The following is a 16,762-nucleotide window of genomic DNA, read 5'->3' on the forward strand; positions in this document are numbered from 1 at the left end:
TTATATGAAAAGTAAAAACTTTTGAGTAAGATGGATTCACCTATTTCAAAATCAAAACATACAAAAGTGTATGCAGTGGGGTGCCTAAGTGGCTCAGTCGGTTAAGCCTCTGCCTTCGGCTCAGGTCATGATCCCAGGGTCCTGGGATTGAGCCCTATATCGGGCTCCCTGCTCAGCCTCAGCGGGGAGCCTGCTCCTTCCTCTCCCTCTGCCTGCCACTCCCTCTGCTTGTACTCGCTCTCTCTGTCAAATAAGTAAAATATTAAAAAAAAAAAAAGCATGCAGTGAAAAGTGTCCTGCTAATCGTATTTCCTACTTGAAGACAACCACAAGTACCTGATCTAAGTCTATCTTTCCAGAGATATTTTATAAATACATATTATGTTTATAATGAAAAAACTTATTTAAAAAATAAATTATGGAACTCTGATCATTACAAGGCTAAAGTGAGTATTAATACAACCTAATTGATAAAGTATGATTAAATGAAATACGTTATGCAAAGGACTTTATGGAATATATATATATAGATATGTATCTAGATATGTATCTAGATATCTAAATATATGTGTGTATATATGTATTTACATATAAATATGTAGTGCTAGCATTTATTATATTTATGTAATATATATGTTAATTATAATAATCTTGCATGTTCACATATCTTTCATTAAGGATATTTACAGAAGTACTGGGAAAATCAGTACCTAAATCCTATTGGAAGGAAAGATACTAATGCCTTTAATCAATAAGTGTTTTCTAAGATGTTTACTCAAGAGCTAAAGTTATTCACATGCACTTACAGAAGTAGAGAAAGAATCGCCATAGACTCAGTGAAGTAAAAGAAAATTTTAAAAAATTCCCACATTTACTTGTGTTCATTTTCTTCCTTATATTCCTGAGAAATGCCAAAAAAAAATTAGAAATATATTTTACTTCTTATTATTGCCATTTTCAAGTTTATTCAGAAGTACAATGAACCCCTATGTACCTACCACCCAAATTCAACAGTTAAAAACATTTTATTGTTTTTAAAATCCTATCACATATTTCATACCACTAAAAGCTCACAGATCTCTTTATTGTGCTCCACAGATTCATTATTTTCTAGCTTTTGGTAATATTTTCTAACTGGTAAATTCAACTTTGTGGCCCCAATTTCTGCTAACGTGACCTAACAAATTGCTATTCTAATGTAATTTAATGATACACAAACAGAATCAAACCTGGGTAGAATGACCCACGTAATAAATTGGCCCAAATTCACTTTGCTGGATTTTCCTTTAACTGGATATTTAGAGCAGGCCCAAGAGGTAGCAGAAGAAAGGACCTCATGTCTCATTCATTGTATATGGACTGCCATTATTATGCTATAGTCAGGCTTGAAATTAGGATTTTTACTTAGAGATAGTTGGGCTGCCAGTAGCCTCTAAGTTATGCAAATGATTATGTCTGCCGAATTAATGCTTTCCAGACACAGTTTAATAGGGTCTTCTGTCCTTTTCCAGATTACGTGATTTTTCATTTGGGGATCATCTTGACCACTCTCTCTGCCCAGCAAGTCATATCCAGGCAGTTGCCAGATTTTTCATGCATCCATCTCCTCTTTATTTTCTTTGTCATCATCAAATTTAGACCTAACTTCTTAACTCACCACTGGATTACCAGTATCCCTGTTCTTAGTCCATTCACAGTGTGAAGCCACTTTAATCTTCCAGTAAAATGGATCACATCATCCCTTTCCTTTGCAAGGTTTTTTATTGTCTTCCCACTATTTGCTAATTATTTGCTAAATTAAATATAAACATTCCATCCTTAAGGCTAGTGTCCCAGTACCCATGCAACATAGTCCTAACTCCTTATTCTAGCCTTCTATTTCACCTACCAAGATCCTATGTTTTAACCACACTGAATCTTCTCTGTTCCCTAAATGTTCCTTGTGCTTTCCTGATTTGACTGTTGCTCATGTTTTCCCTGTGGCTGGAGTATCTTCCCTGCCTCCATCTCTAACTCTTAAATTCCTCTTCTTCCCCCACAGCCCTTTCTGTGTACAGTCTTTTTCATAATGTCTTTCCCAATCAGAAGGCATATGTTTTTCCTTTGAATTCCACATGTACTTTATCTGTCAGATTTTTTCTAGCTTAGAATCATTTGTATACTTGTCTGGATTCACATCTTTAGGTGGTGGGGTGGGGTAATAGTAGGGTAATATCTATATCTTTGGGCCCTTTGAAGTGCCTACTGCAGTTATACGTGTTACAATTGAGCAATAAATGTTCATGGGATTAAAAGCTCAGCTATGGGGGCGCATGGGTGGTTCAGTTGGTTTAGCAAGCATCTGTGTTCAGCTCAGGTCATGATCTCTGGGTCCTGGGATTGAGCGCCGTGTTGGGCTCCCAGCTCAGAGGGGAATCTGCTTCTCCCTCTGTCCCCTACCCCCAGCTTGTGCTCTGTCTCTCAAATAAATAAAATCTTTTAAAAAGGAAATAAAAGCTTAGCTATGTAACCTATGAAATGGAAGTCTTCCTCTAGAATTCCCCTAAATTTCAAATATGCTGGCCCTAGCCGGGCTATGAGGATAATCCCTAGAGAATTCATTTCTCCTGGACCTAAGAAGGTTTGGCTCACTCTTGTACTCATCAGTTTACTTCACTTAAGAAAGAACAAAAATTGTGTGCTTTAGTTTTTATATTATAAAAACATGTCTACAGAGAGCTCAAGTAGAAGAAGGCCCTGTCATTTGATAGTTATTGATTGCTTATTTATCTCTAAGTTTGTCGTAGTCAGTTACTTAGTTAAAAAACATACTAGCACCTTTAGTATGTGTTAACTAGAATAATGGTGAAGAAAATCCAGAAAATGTCTCTTCTATAAAAAATCACATTTCTTTTTCAGCATGTTTTTTATTTTGATGAAGTCTTTGGTGAAGCATGCACCAATCGGGATGTATACATGAAGACTACTCACCCACTCATTCAGCATATTTTCAATGGGTATGATAGTAATTATTTGCTTCTCTTGCTTCATACTGTTTTCCATAACAAATTTCTTTATAAATATCATTTATGTTTTTCAGTTTTTGAATTAGACATGAATTTGTGTTTTAATCTGATGAATTTAGACTCTTCTAAAGAGTGCATTGTCTCTATAGGATTCACCAAACATTCAGAAATTTTCAGCAAAAATATAAGTTGTCAACAATATAATTTCATCAAAGTTCTCAGAATAAAAAGGTTTAAATGGTTGTAGTTTGAACTTTCGATAATAGGAATTATGTATTCTGCCTATAGCTCACTTTTTTCATTGGAGTGGGATAGATAAGAGACTATCATCTGTTTTTTATAGATGTATTTTTTAAATTTTGAAATAATTATTCACACTTAATAAACATTAAATGGGACCAAAAAGGCACTAAGGACTTCTGTTGTTTATTCAAAATATAGGCACGTATAGATAGAAAATGCCAAACAGCCTACTAGTATCACTGATTCCAGAGTAGTTTGACTTTTTAAAAAAATTTTTTATAACTTTAAAAATATTGAGGTATGGGGCGCCTGGGTTGCTCAGTCATTCAGCGTCTGTCTTCGGCTCAGGTCATGATCCCAGGGTCCTGGGATCGAGTCCCACATTGGGTTCCCTGCTCTGCGGGAAGCCTGCTTCTCCCTCTCCCGCTCCCCCTGCTTGTGTTCCTGCTCTCACTGTCTCTCTCTGTGTCAAATAAATAAATAAAATATTAAAAAAATATATTGAGGTATAATTCACATACAATTAGATGCACAGATCTTAAGAAGTATTCAGGTTTGTTGAGTTTTGGTAGTTGTCTATATCCAGGTAACCAATACCTCGAACAAGATAATAGACCATTCCCATCACCCCAGAGAGTTCTCTTGTTGTCCCCTTTTAGTAAATCTCCACTTCCACCCTCAGATCTTATATAATCACTGACCTGCTTTCCGTCATTATAGATTAGTTTTGCCTGTTCTAGATTGTCACAGAAATAGAATCATTCCCACATAGGTTCTTTTATGCTTGGCTTAGCATAATGTTTTTTGGTATTAGTACGTGTTGCATGTATCCATAGTTTTTATTCCTTTCTATGAAAATACCACAATTTATCCATTCTCCTATTGATGGACATTTGGGTTGTTTCCAGTTTGGGACTATTGTGAATAAAGCTGTATAAACATTCTTGTACAAGTCTTTTTCTTGGACATGTTTTCATTTATCTTGGGTGAAACTTAGAAAGGGAATTGCTGAGTCATAGGAGAGGTATGTGTTTATAAGAAAGTGTCAAACAGTGTTCCATACACCCATTTTCTATTCCCAACAGCGATGTATGTGAATTGCATTTCTTTTTCTTTTTTTTTTTTTTAAGATTTATTTATTTATTTGAGAGAGCATGCGCATGAGTGTGTCAGGGAGGGGCAGGGGTGCCCTGTGAATTGCATTTCTACATCCTCACCATATTTGGTATTGTCAGTCTTTATTTTAGCCAATCTAATGGGTATGTAACTTCATCTCATTGTGGTTTGAATTTGAATTTCCCGAATGCCTAATGATATTGAGAATCTTTTCATTTGCTTATTGGCCATTCAGATAACTTCATTTGTCCAGTCTTTTTGTTTTCTTTTTATTGTTGTTTGTTGTTGTTTTATAGACATCATTAATTTTTTTTTTTTATTCTGAGCAGGCTGAAAAAGTGAAATATCTTTCAGGTTCAATTTCTTATATGCCAAATCTAGGGAATACTTTTTAAGAGAGCAAGTTTCTAAAGTTAGAATTTAGATTTAGAACAAATAAAATGTGCAGGGGCGCCTGGGTGGTTCAGTCAGCTGAGCTTCAGGCTCTTGATTTTGGCTCAGGTCATGATCTCAGGGTGGTGAGATCGAGCTCCCCGTGGGAGTCTGCTTGAGATTCTCTCCTTCTCCCTCCCCCCCGCCCTCCCCCCGCACTTGTGCTTGTGTGCACATGCGTGCTCTCTCTCTCTCTAAAATAAATAGATAAATCTTTAAAAAAAGAGGAACAAGTAAATGCATCCATTCTGCAAAGGGTAATAAGAGATTTTTCATACGCATATTTGTTGTTGTTTTTCAGAAAGCTCATCACTAAAATATTCAGAAGATGGGGCAGCTGGGTGGCTCAATCGGTTAAGCTTCCAACTCTTGATTTCTGCTCAGGTCATGATCTCACAATTGTGAGATCAAGTCCCGCATCCGGCTCTGCACTGGGTGTGCAGCCTGCTTGAGATTCTCATTCTCCCTCTCCCTCTACCCCACTTGCATTTTCTTTCTGTCTTTCTCTCTCTCAAAAAAAAAAAAAAAAAAAGATGTTCAGACGATAGGGTAGATATTATTTAGTCTCATTCTGCTAAATCTTCTTTAGTGTGCTCACATTTTCCTCCTTTAATCCTTTTCCTCACTGTGCCTCTGCCAGTGTGTTCAAGTGCCTACACAGCGGGAGCCTGGATTCAAAAGACAAGGAGTAACTTAAATCTGATCAAATTAAATCTCTTTCTTCTCACACTTCCATGGCTCCTTTGCTGTTGTGCTATTACTCCTTCTTTGGTTTCTTTCTGGCTTCTGGTTCCTTTCTTCATGTTCATCTCTCTGCCCACCACCAGTATCCCCCTACCTCTCTGTCTATACATAGACGTTTCTTCTTGGTGCTGGTAGCTACTTTTATCATTAACTCATGCGATTCCTGTTCAAGAGTCAGTAATAGCTGCTTACTATTTAACATTATGGTCACTTTCTACTCTGTACTATATAGTTGGGCCTCTGGTACTCAGATAACCTTGGCCTCTGGCTCCTCTGAAAACATGTGATTGGCAGATTAGTCTCCCAACTCTTATTCTGCAGTTCCTCACACTCATGCCCACACACATACCCACCCACATGCAAGAATAGTGATTCTTACTTAGAATCACATGATGTTAGGGTTAGAAGGGATCTTAAAAATCAAGTAACCCATTAATTTATTAATGAAAGTGAAAACTGAGGCCCTTAAAGCCCTTTTGTGAGTTCTTCCTCAAATATTTTGCTTATACTGATTTTACCTCTGTCTAAACTTAGTATTTATAAGAGTAGTCAGTACCACCCTGTTCATCATATGGTCTTCCATTATTTCTTTTATTTATTTATTTATTTACTTATTTATTTATTTTTTAAAGATTTTATTTATTTATTTGACAGAGAGAGACACAGTGAGAGAGGGAACACAAGCAGGGGGAGTGGGAGAGGGAGAAGCAGGTTTCCCGTGGAGCAGGGAGCCCGACGTGGGGCTCGATCCCAGGACCCTGGGATCATGACCTGAGCTGAAGGCAGACGCTTAACGACTGAGCCACCCAGGCACCCTTCTTGTATCTATTTTAATTCTCTATTACTTCTTTCATCAAACTTACCTTTTAGGATTAAGGCAAAATCATCTCCAGAATTCTCTAGAGCATGGGGTCCTTGTCTTATGGTATAACCAGTTCCATAAAAAAAAATTCCTATTAAAAAACTCATGTACTGGGGCGCCTGGGTGGCTCAGTCATTAAGCATCTGCCTTCGGCTCAGGTCATGATCTCAGGGTCCTGGGATCGAGCCCCGCATCGGGCTCCCTGCTCAGCGGGAAGCCTGCTTCTCCCTCTCCCACTCCCCCTGCTTGTGATCCCTCTCAAGCTGTGTCTTTCTCTGTCAAATAAATAAATAAAATCTTTAAAAAAAACAACTCATGTACTGCTTTGAGAATGTTTTTTCTTTTTCCTATGTTTTTATAATATAAAGCCCTCCTCTCCTTAAAGGATTGTATACTTATAGCTGAATTTTACCAGCTATAAACAGGATTCTGTTTCTATCTGACTTTTGTCATGAAAAATCTATGTGTAGATTAGCATTTCTCTTTGTATATATGTTATACAAATGACTTTTTTCCCTAGAGGCAATGCCACTTGCTTCGCATATGGACAGACAGGTGCTGGGAAGACCTACACCATGATAGGAACTCATCAGAACCCAGGACTCTATGCTCTGGCTGCCAAAGATATATTCAGGCAACTAGAAATATCCCAACCAAGAAGGCACCTCTTCGTGTGGATCAGCTTCTATGAAATCTACTGTGGACAACTTTATGACCTCTTAAATAGAAGAAAAAGGTACTGATTATGAGTGGGAAACTGTATATTTGTGGATCATTGTTTTAGGCCAGAGTCCCACAGAATCACTGAATCATGGATTTGATGCAAGGCCTTGTTATATTAGTGCCTTTTTGTGAAATTAGTCTCCTGAGTCAGGAATTTTTTTTTTTTTTTAAAGAGACTATGCTTTTCTTTCTCTCTCTTTTTTTTTAAAGATTTTATTTATTATTTATTTGACAGAGAGAGATAGTGAGAGCAGGCACACAAGCAGGGGGAGTGGGAGAGGGAGAAGCAGGCTTCCCGCAGAGCAGGGAGCCCGATGTGGGGCTGGATCCCAGGACCCTGGGATCATGGCCTGAACCGAAGGCAGACGCTTAACGACTGAGCCACCCAGGTGCCCCAGATGAATATTTTTTAAACTGCCAGTTCAGCTAGAGAAAAATGTAAATTAGCCTTCCATTAGTATTTTTTTTTAAGTAATCAATATCCTAATGTTTATTAAAAGATTATCCCTTTTATTTTGGTCTATGAAAAAAGTCATGATTTCAGGAAGTAGGATATCAACGTGTACTTAAATCCCTTCCTATTCTTTTGACCTGTTATTACACTGGAAGAACTATAAATAATGTTTCCTGCTTTCACTTACTTTTTTTCCCCTCAATAATCTTAGGGTAAACTTAATGATAGTTTTCTGAAATCAGTAAAAAAAAAAAAGAAATCTCTCTTCTTCACAGTAGACTTTTAGCTCTTGTAACTCTTAAACTGTTGCCCTTGCGACATAATACAGTAATTTAGAAATGGATTCAGTCAACTGACTTTAAATCCCTATTGTATTTTTCTGGTGTAAAATTTTGTTTAGGTTGAAACAGATGACTTTAACTGAGCAGGAAGCAATGAAGTTGTGAAGGTACCAACTGGGAGAATAAGGAGGAGAGATGGAATAGGGGAGGTGGATGGATAAAAGGGTGCCATAACAGAATTAACCAGACCTGTGACGTGTTGGGAGCAGCCACACCAAGTGGAGAGAGTTGAGGCTAAGCATGGTGGAAGGCTGGGGAAGCCAAATCGGTGACAGAAACTAGCCTCCAGCAAAGGAATCCTAGCCCCTACAAAGCTGTCCAAAAGGATGTGCACATTGCACATGCTCCAGGCAAGCACTGGAATGGGGGGTGGGGGTAGAAGAGCAGCTCGAGTTCAGTAGGGAGAGCATTATAGCACAGGCCCCCATGGGAGAGGGGCACTAGGTATTGAGTTGTGAAACTGGAGAAGGCAGCAGCTAGGCTTGGGCAGACCACCATCTGTGGACTATTCCAAAGAAAAGGGGACCTTCAGGTATGGCACAATTCAGAGAATATACAGGTGTTCGGGGTTCATTCCTGACATAGCAACTGCCAAAGAAAGGAGGGTTCTGCTTTGGGTTTACTTTGGAGAAGAGTTGCTTTTCTTTTTTACCCTCTCTGTTGGTTTTGAAGCCTCAAGTTAGCTCAATCACAGCTTCTCTTCCAAGCCCCCACACTCTTTTTTAGGAGCCCTTTCCAGTCAGAATATAGCCAGGCACTGGGATGCTAGAGCATCTGGCTCTGGGGCTCCCAAACAGACCAGGTTCAACCACTAGCCACTGAAAAATCCAAAGTCAGAAAAATGAGTGGTGGTGAAACAAGAAAGGAATTTATCTCAGTGAGGCCAACGCTGGGAAGACATTTCAAGACATTTCATTTCATAACATTTCAAAGACTGCCTCCAACATGCCAAAAATACTACTACTCGGGAGTTTTTTGTTGTTGTTTTGGGTTTTTTTTTAAAAGATTTTATTTATTTGAGAAAGAGTGCGAGAGAGCATGAGCAAGGGGAGGAGGCAGAGGGAGAAGCAGATTCCCCGCTGAGCAGGGAGCCCGATGCCAGGCTCCATCCCAGGATCCTGAGATTATGACCTGAGCCAAAGGCAGACACTTAACCAACTGAACCCCCCAACCCCCACCCCGGCCGCCCCTCTCCCTTTTTTACTTCTAGGTTTATATAAGGAAAACACGGGACAAAGGTTGGTGGGTACACATAGGTGGGTGGTGAAGGTCAAGTTGATCATTGTCTTGGGGTCAGTCATGGGTGGGGTCTTGCTGGCTCAGGGCAGTCCTTATTGCTTGAGGGGGTAGTGAGGGTAGTTTGGGTTCCCTTGTGGGGATGCTTTGCCTGCAGGGTCTTTTCTCTGAGTAAAGAGATAAGCTGGAAAGAACTTAATCAATTAGGAAGTTTGAGGTCAAAATGGAGGTAGTTGAAGTCCTCTTTGTTTAAAGAACAGTTGGCAGGAGAATAAAAGCTGTTGTGCTGTGTGTGTGTGTGTGTGTGTGTCTGTCTGTCTGTCTCTCTCTGTCTCTCCATCCATCCATCCAGTTTGTTTGGGTGAAGGGACAGTCAGGATATCTAGTCAGCTATTTGTGAGTGCGGTTCTTTAATGAATTACTCAGATATATTGCCCTTTATATTTGCATTCTTGAATTGCAGTCAAGGGGATGGGATATGCTAACTCCTGGCTTTGAATCTTCTTTTTAGGGCTCACTAGGAAGACCACACTTCCTCTGCAAGTGTCTTGGGCTGTGGGTGTTTTCTTTTTGTTTTTATATCTCTGGTTAATTGGCTAATATCTCTTTTGCCTATCTTTTTTTTTTTTTTTTTTTTTTTTAAAGATTTTATTTATTTATTTGACAGAGAGAGACACAGCGAGAGAGGGAACACAAGCAGGGGGAATGGGAGAGGGAGAAGCAGGCTTCCCGCCGAGCAGGGAGCCCGATGCGGGGCTCGATCCCAGGACCCTGGGATCATGACCTGAGCCGAAGGCAGACGCTTAACGACTGAGCCACCCAGGCGCCCCTCTTTTGCCTATCTTCATGGGACCCCTGAAATGTCCTGATCTCCTGAGGGCACCCTTTCTTTTTGTTTAGAGCTGTTAATGCTTTATCCTAAAAGTAATAGTAAGACTTTGACAAAGGTGAGCTGAAACATATATGCTCAGTCCACCTCCCTTTTTAAATCTATTTATTTGACAGAGAAGAGAGCACAAGCAAGGGGAGCGGCAGGGAGAGGGAGAAGCAGGCTCCTGCTGAGCAGAGAGCCTGACATGGGGCTCAATCCCAGGACCCTGGGATCATGACCTGAGCTGAAGGCAGACACTTAACCAACTGAGCCACCCAGGCACCCCCTCAGTCCACCTCTTAAGCTAGAAACCAAAGCTTATGGATCTTCAAATTAACTTTTTTTTTTTTAAAGATCTAATTGGCTTTACTAAGCAATTCATGAATTGGGCATCATTCCATCTAGCAAGTAGAGGGGAGGTCCAAGGAATTGTACAAAATGGAAGATTTTTATAGAAAGGAGGGTGGAGAGAGAAAGTTAGTAGCAAAAGAAAAGAAAAGATTGTTCCAGGCAAGATTACCTTCCTTTGTGAGGAAGGGCAGGGGGTCTTATTAGGTGGATTACCTCAGTTTCCTTTGGAGGGGTAGAGAGGGCCCATGTGACAGATTACCTCATTGGTGTTAATGAGAAAATTTCTGATTGATGGGTTTAAGAAACATTTCTGGGGGAGATTGAAACTGCAATTATGTTAGGTATGAAGTCCCGAATTAACTCTTAAAAGTAGAGGTTAGATTGTTTTTATACCCTTGCATAAAAAGTGATAGAAATATACTTCTTGCTTATAAGATTTAAAAATCTAGCAGTACATTTTGAGCTGTCCATTAGGAACTTTTCTGGGGTGAGCTCAGCGTGTAGGGCCTAGGAGAGTATGTTCAGGAATGACATGAGGGCTCTGAAAGCTAGATCCTTCTTTTATTCCAGAAGCCTGACTCTTCCAATAGTTGTTTCCTGATAGGTCACAGGGATTGGTGGAAGCTGTTTTCTTCCAATCCTTCTGCAAAAATTTGGAAACTTGGAGTGAAACATAAACTAAGAAAAGTTTTTAGAGGTACCTGGGTGGCTCAGTTGGTTAAGTGTCCAACTCTTGGTTTCTGCTCAGGTCATGATCTCAGGGTCATGGAAATGACCCCCGAGTCAGGCTCTTCACTCAGCAGGGAGTCTGCTTGTCCCTCTCCCTCTGCTCTTCCACCCCACCCCACCCCCAAATAAATTAATTTAATATTTTGTAAAAAAAAAAAGAAATTTTTTTGAGAAAATCTTTCCTTTTTTGGCTATAAAGTGGAATTCCATTCTTAACCTCAATCACTATCTTATTAAGGGAAAAAAAATAATCTTAGAGTCTCTAATAGATTTAATATGTGCCCCTTAATGTATCTGGGGTTTAATCTGGTTTAATTGACCATAACCTTACACATAGGCCTGAGAAATTCAGTTACAGCACCAAATCTTCCTTCCTCCCTTGGAAGATATATCAAGACTCCTTGTGTTGGAAATAAAGTAGAACCCCACTTATACTGGCTTAAGTTATTTAGCGAAGTCATTGGCTCATGTAACTAGAAAGTCTAGACGAGAATCAGGCCTTAGGGTCTGTTTACTCTAGGAGCTCAGAGATGTTATAAGGACCAATTTCTTTGCTCAGCTCTGCCTTCTATGATGTTAGCTTCCAAAACTGGCTCTCTAGTGGATACAGAATGGCTGCCACTGCCCCCAGGGCCACATATACTTTCACTTCCAGAAAGAAAGAGCACCAGCATCTCACTCCCAGGCACTTAACAACCAGAGACTAGGACTTTATTTTGATTAGACCAGCAGAGATCCCATATCCAGTCCTGAACCAATCACTGAAGCCACTGATTGGCATAGGTGTGGATCATATGTTCCTTCTTTTAATTATAGCCAAAGGTGCTGACTTGTTTACAACAGTCAAGGACCATCTCTGAAGCCCAGGGCTGGTGTCAGGAGTTGTGGGAGTGGGCGGGGAGGATACACATCAATCTCACTCAAATAACAGAACTGCTACCTAATAGGGGAATGATGGAATGGTTTCTGGGGAGGCAAGAACAAAGTCCATTATACAGCAGGTCTGCCATACCAACCGTGTTCTTGTATCTGCAGGCTCTTTGCAAGAGAAGATAGCAAGCACGTGGTACAGATAGTGGGACTGCAAGAACTTCAGGTGGATAGTGTGGAGCTCCTCTTAGAGGTAATTCTTCTTTCCTTACTACCTCCCCTCCCCCCTCCCCCCCACCCCCACAGCAGCCTAAGTACAGAGAAAGAATTCATTTTGCTATCTAGCAAATATAATGGACTCAGATGTAGTCAAAGGGCCATGACAAGCATGCCACTTCAACGTTTGTAAAATGTGAGTCCTCTAAGAGGATAGCTCCCTTCTCTACAGGGTTGTTGTCTCAGTGCCATGGAGCATGTGGGAGAACCTAATGCATAAGAGGGATACTCTTGTGCTAGTTTCACAGGCTGCCAGTGTATATATTTCTATGGTAGTAGAAAAAGCTGCTGGAGAGAAATATCCTTACTTTAAGTAAAAATTTTAAGAGGTAAGGGGTGCCTGACTGGCTCAGTCAGAGCATGTGGCTCTTGATCTCAGGGTTGTGAGTTTGAGCCCATGTTAGGTGTAGAGATTACTTTAAAAAAATTTTTTTTCCCATAGGTAATACTTTAATGTGGGTTCAAAATTCAAGAGATACAAGGATGCCTGGGTGGCTCAGTCGGTTGAGCATCTGACTCTTGATTTCAGCTCAGGTCATGATCTCAAGATCATGAGATGGAGCCCCACGCCGGGCTCCATGCGCAGTGTGGAATCTGCCTGTCCCTCTCCCTCTGTTCCTCCCCCTGCTGGTTTTTTCTCTCTCTCAAATAAAAAAAATAAATAAATAAAATCTTTAAAAAAAATTCAAGAGTTACAATGAAAATATCCCTTCCATTCCCTTTTCAAACTGAAGCAACTAATTTTAATAGTTTTTTTGTGGGCGCCTGGGTGGCTCAGTTGGTTAAGCGACTGCCTTCAGCTCAGGTCATGATCCTGGAGTCCCGGGATCGAGTCCCACATCGGGCTCCCTGCTCAGCAGGAAGTCTGCTTCTCCCTCTGACGCTCCCCCCTCTCATGCTCTCTCTGTCTCTATCTCATTCTCTCTCTCAAATAAATAAATAAAATCTTTAAAAAAAAAAAAAAGTTTTTTTGTATATCCTTCCAAAGGTATTTTTTTTCAAAGCTATTTTTAAATCTTCTATTAAAAGTTATCTTTTGGGGTGCCTGGGTGGCTCAGTCTGTTAAGCATCTGCCTTCAGCTCAGGTCATGATCCTGGAGTCCTGGGATCGAGTCCCACATCAGGCTTCCTGCTCAGTGGGTCAGTAGGAAGTCTGCTTCTCCCTCTCACTCTCCCTCAGTGCTCTCTCTCTCTCAAATGAATAAATAAAAATCTTTAATAATAATAAATAAAAGTTATTTTTTAACACTTGTTCATTATTAGATATAAACCTTACAAAAATATATAAGAAGATAGAAAAATAAAGGCCACCTCCAACTTACTATATACAACTCCCTACTCCCCACTAGGATATCTGTTAACAGTTTAAAATATTAAAACACACACACACACACACACAGAGTTTAAAATATTTAAATTTTTTCCCATTCCGGGAATTTATTAACTTATGTACAAATATACTTTTGGTGACTCTTCCTTTAATGCAGTGGTCCTCAACCCTAGCTTTATATTGTGTCATTAGGGAGCTTTTTCCCCCTTAGGTAAAAAAAAATGGTTTAACCATTTTTATTGTGAAAAATAGCACTCTACAGAAAAATGCCTAAAGCCTGAATGTGTTTAGTATAAAGAAATAAGCACCTTTTTTTTTTTTTTAAGATTTTATTCATTTATTTGAGAGAGAGACAGAGATAGCGAGCCAGGAGGAGAGGGAGAAGCAGACTCCCCACCAAGCAGGGAGCCTGATGCGGGGCTTGATCCCAGAACCCTGGGATCATGACCTGAGCTGAAGGCAGACGCTTAACCTACTGAGCCACCCAGACACCCCAAGAAACAAGCATCTTTATAATCAATTACGCAGATTAAGAAATAGAACATTTTAGCACCCCACAAACCCCTATACAGCTTTCCAGTCACAGTCCCCTATAATCCTGACATTTATGCTGATCACTTTTTTTTTTTTAAGATTTATTCATTTATTTTTAGAGCGCTAAAGAAAGCACAAGCTCAGGCGCCTGGGTGGCTCAGTTGGTTAAGCGACTGCCTTCGGCTCAGGTCATGATCCTGGAGTCCCGGGATCGAGTCCCGCATTGGGCTCCCTGCTCGGCAGGGAGTCTGCTTCTCCCTCTGACCCTCCCCCCTCTCATGCTCTCTCTCTCTCATTCTCTCTCTCAAATAAATAAATAAAATCTTTAAAAAAAAAAAAGAAAGAAAGCACAAGCTCATGCAGGGTGAGGGGCAGAGAGAGAGTGAATCCCAAGCAGACTCTCCACTGAGGGCAGAACCTGACTCAGGTCTCTATCCCAGGACCCTGAGATTTTTGACCTGAGCTGAAATCAAGAGTCGGCCACTTAACCAACTGAGCTACCCAGGCCCCCTACGCTAATCACTTTCTTGTTTTTTGTTATAGTTTTGCCACTTATGTATTCATCCATTAACTATATAACTTCGTTTTTGCCTGTTTTTAAACTTTATATGAATAGAATCATACTGTATTTTTTAGTGTCTTCTTTTGCTCAACATTATGCTTTTGAGTTCCATCTATGTTTTTGCATATGGCTGTAATTTTGTTTTTATTTGCTGTGTAGTATTCAATCATATAAGTATACCACAGTTTATTTAACCATTCTGTTAATGGATAGTTGGGATTGTTTCTTTTTGGGCACTATTCTGAACATTGTAACCATGAATATCCTTACACATGTATTCCAGTATATAGCATATGAGTTCTTTAGGTTATATATCTAGCTGTGAAATGATTGGGTCAAAGGACATGCATATCTTCACTTCACTAGATGGTGCAACTGCTTTCCAAAGCTGTGTACAGTACCACAAGCAGTGTATGAGCAATCCCATTGTTCTTCATCCTCACCAACACTTTCTGTTGACTTTTAAATTTTTACCAGTCTGGAATTATTTAATTAAATCTCATTGTGTTTTTTTCTGCATTTTGCTGATTGAGAATTAAATTGAATAGCTTTTCATATTTTTTTTTAATTTTAAGATTTTATTTTTAAATAATCGCTACACCCAATGTGGGGCTCAAACTCACAACCCTGAGATCAAGAATTGCGTGCTCTACCGACTGAGCCAGCCAGGCACCCCACTTTGCATATTTTTAATTTATCTTATGGGTTTCATCTTTTGGGAATGCCAGTTAGGTTCTTTCCCTCATTTTTAGGTTATCTGTCTTTCTCTTATTACTGATTTGTATATTCTAGATGTGAGTCATTTGTCAGTTATTTGTGTCATAAGCATGTTGTCTCGTTCTGTGGCTTGTGTTTCTAGTTTCATCACAGTGTCTTTTTAATGCTTGCTTGAGTCCCTCTGAGGTCAATTAAATCAGAATCTCTTGGGGTGAGGTCCAAATGTAGATATTATTATTATTTTAAACTGAAATATAGGTCACATACCATAAAATTCACCTTTTTAAAGTGTATGCATCAGTGGCTTATATATATATAAATATATATATATATATATATTTTTTTATATATATATATATATATATAAATAAATTTTTTTTTTTTTTTTTGAGAGCATGAGAGAGAGCATGAGCACAAACAGGGGTGGGCCAAATCAAGAGTTGGATGCTTAACCAACTGATCCACTTAGGCACCCTACATATCTTATTAAGTTATAATCCACATATCATAATAATTACCCTTTTAAAATATACAATTTGGTGATTTTTAAAGAATATTCAAAAAGTTGTGCAGCCATTACCACTATCTAATTCCAGAACATTTTCATCACCTCAAAGTGAAATCCTGTACCTTTGGCAGTTACTCTCTATTTCCTCTGCCTCCAGGCCTGGCAACCACTAATTTCTTTCTCGATGGATTTGTGCCTATTTTGGCCATATCATATAAATGGAATCATGCAATAGGCAACCTTTTGTCCCTGGCTACTTTCATTTAGTGTATTTTCAAAGTTCATCCATGTTGTAGCATATATAAGTACTTCATTTTTAAGACCAAATAATATTCTATTATGGATATATTATTCATATTTTGTTCATCCATTCATCAGTTGATAGATACATAGGTTTTCACTTTTATAGAAACCACTGTTATGAATAATACCGCTATGAACATTCACGTACAAGTTTTTGTGTAGACCTATGTCTTCACGCTTCTTGAGTCTATGCCTAGGAGTGGAATTACTGGGTCATATTTTTTGAGGAACTGCCAAACTGTTTTCCAAAGTGGCTGCACCATTTTATATTCCCACCAACAATGTATGGAGATAGGTATTATTTTAAAAGCTCACCAGGTGATTCTAACATGCAGCCTGCAGCCATTATAGTCATTCTTTTAGTATATCCAGCAAGCCTGGCTAGAGGCAAAGAGAGAAGGCTAGAAGGACAGGCTGGGTACTTGGCAAAACCTACCTTTAAAACTGCTTCTCAATACACCCTTCCAGGGACTTGGGTGTGTGAAATGGCAGGGTGAGCCACCATTGATGTCTTTTTCTAACAAGTTTCTTTTTGCTAGGACAAATAGGTAAATT

At 39.4% G+C, this 16,762-nt stretch overlaps 1 protein-coding gene across 1 annotated transcript in view; it reads left to right on the forward strand.

Moving 5' to 3' along the window:
- The window catches only part of KIF24 (kinesin family member 24), an 84,716-nt gene that overhangs the window by 41,578 nt on the left and 26,376 nt on the right, over window positions 1-16,762 (forward strand). Inside the window, exons 4-6 of the mRNA XM_032396795.1 lie at window positions 2,899-2,996; window positions 6,923-7,138; window positions 12,143-12,230. Coding sequence (XP_032252686.1) covers window positions 2,899-2,996; window positions 6,923-7,138; window positions 12,143-12,230 — 402 coding nt within the window. The remainder of the gene's footprint in view (window positions 1-2,898; window positions 2,997-6,922; window positions 7,139-12,142; window positions 12,231-16,762) is intronic.

The sequence above is a fragment of the Phoca vitulina genome, unplaced genomic scaffold (genome assembly GCF_004348235.1).
Source record: "Phoca vitulina isolate PV1807 unplaced genomic scaffold, GSC_HSeal_1.0 scaffold94, whole genome shotgun sequence".
Lineage (NCBI taxonomy): Eukaryota > Metazoa > Chordata > Mammalia > Carnivora > Phocidae > Phoca > Phoca vitulina.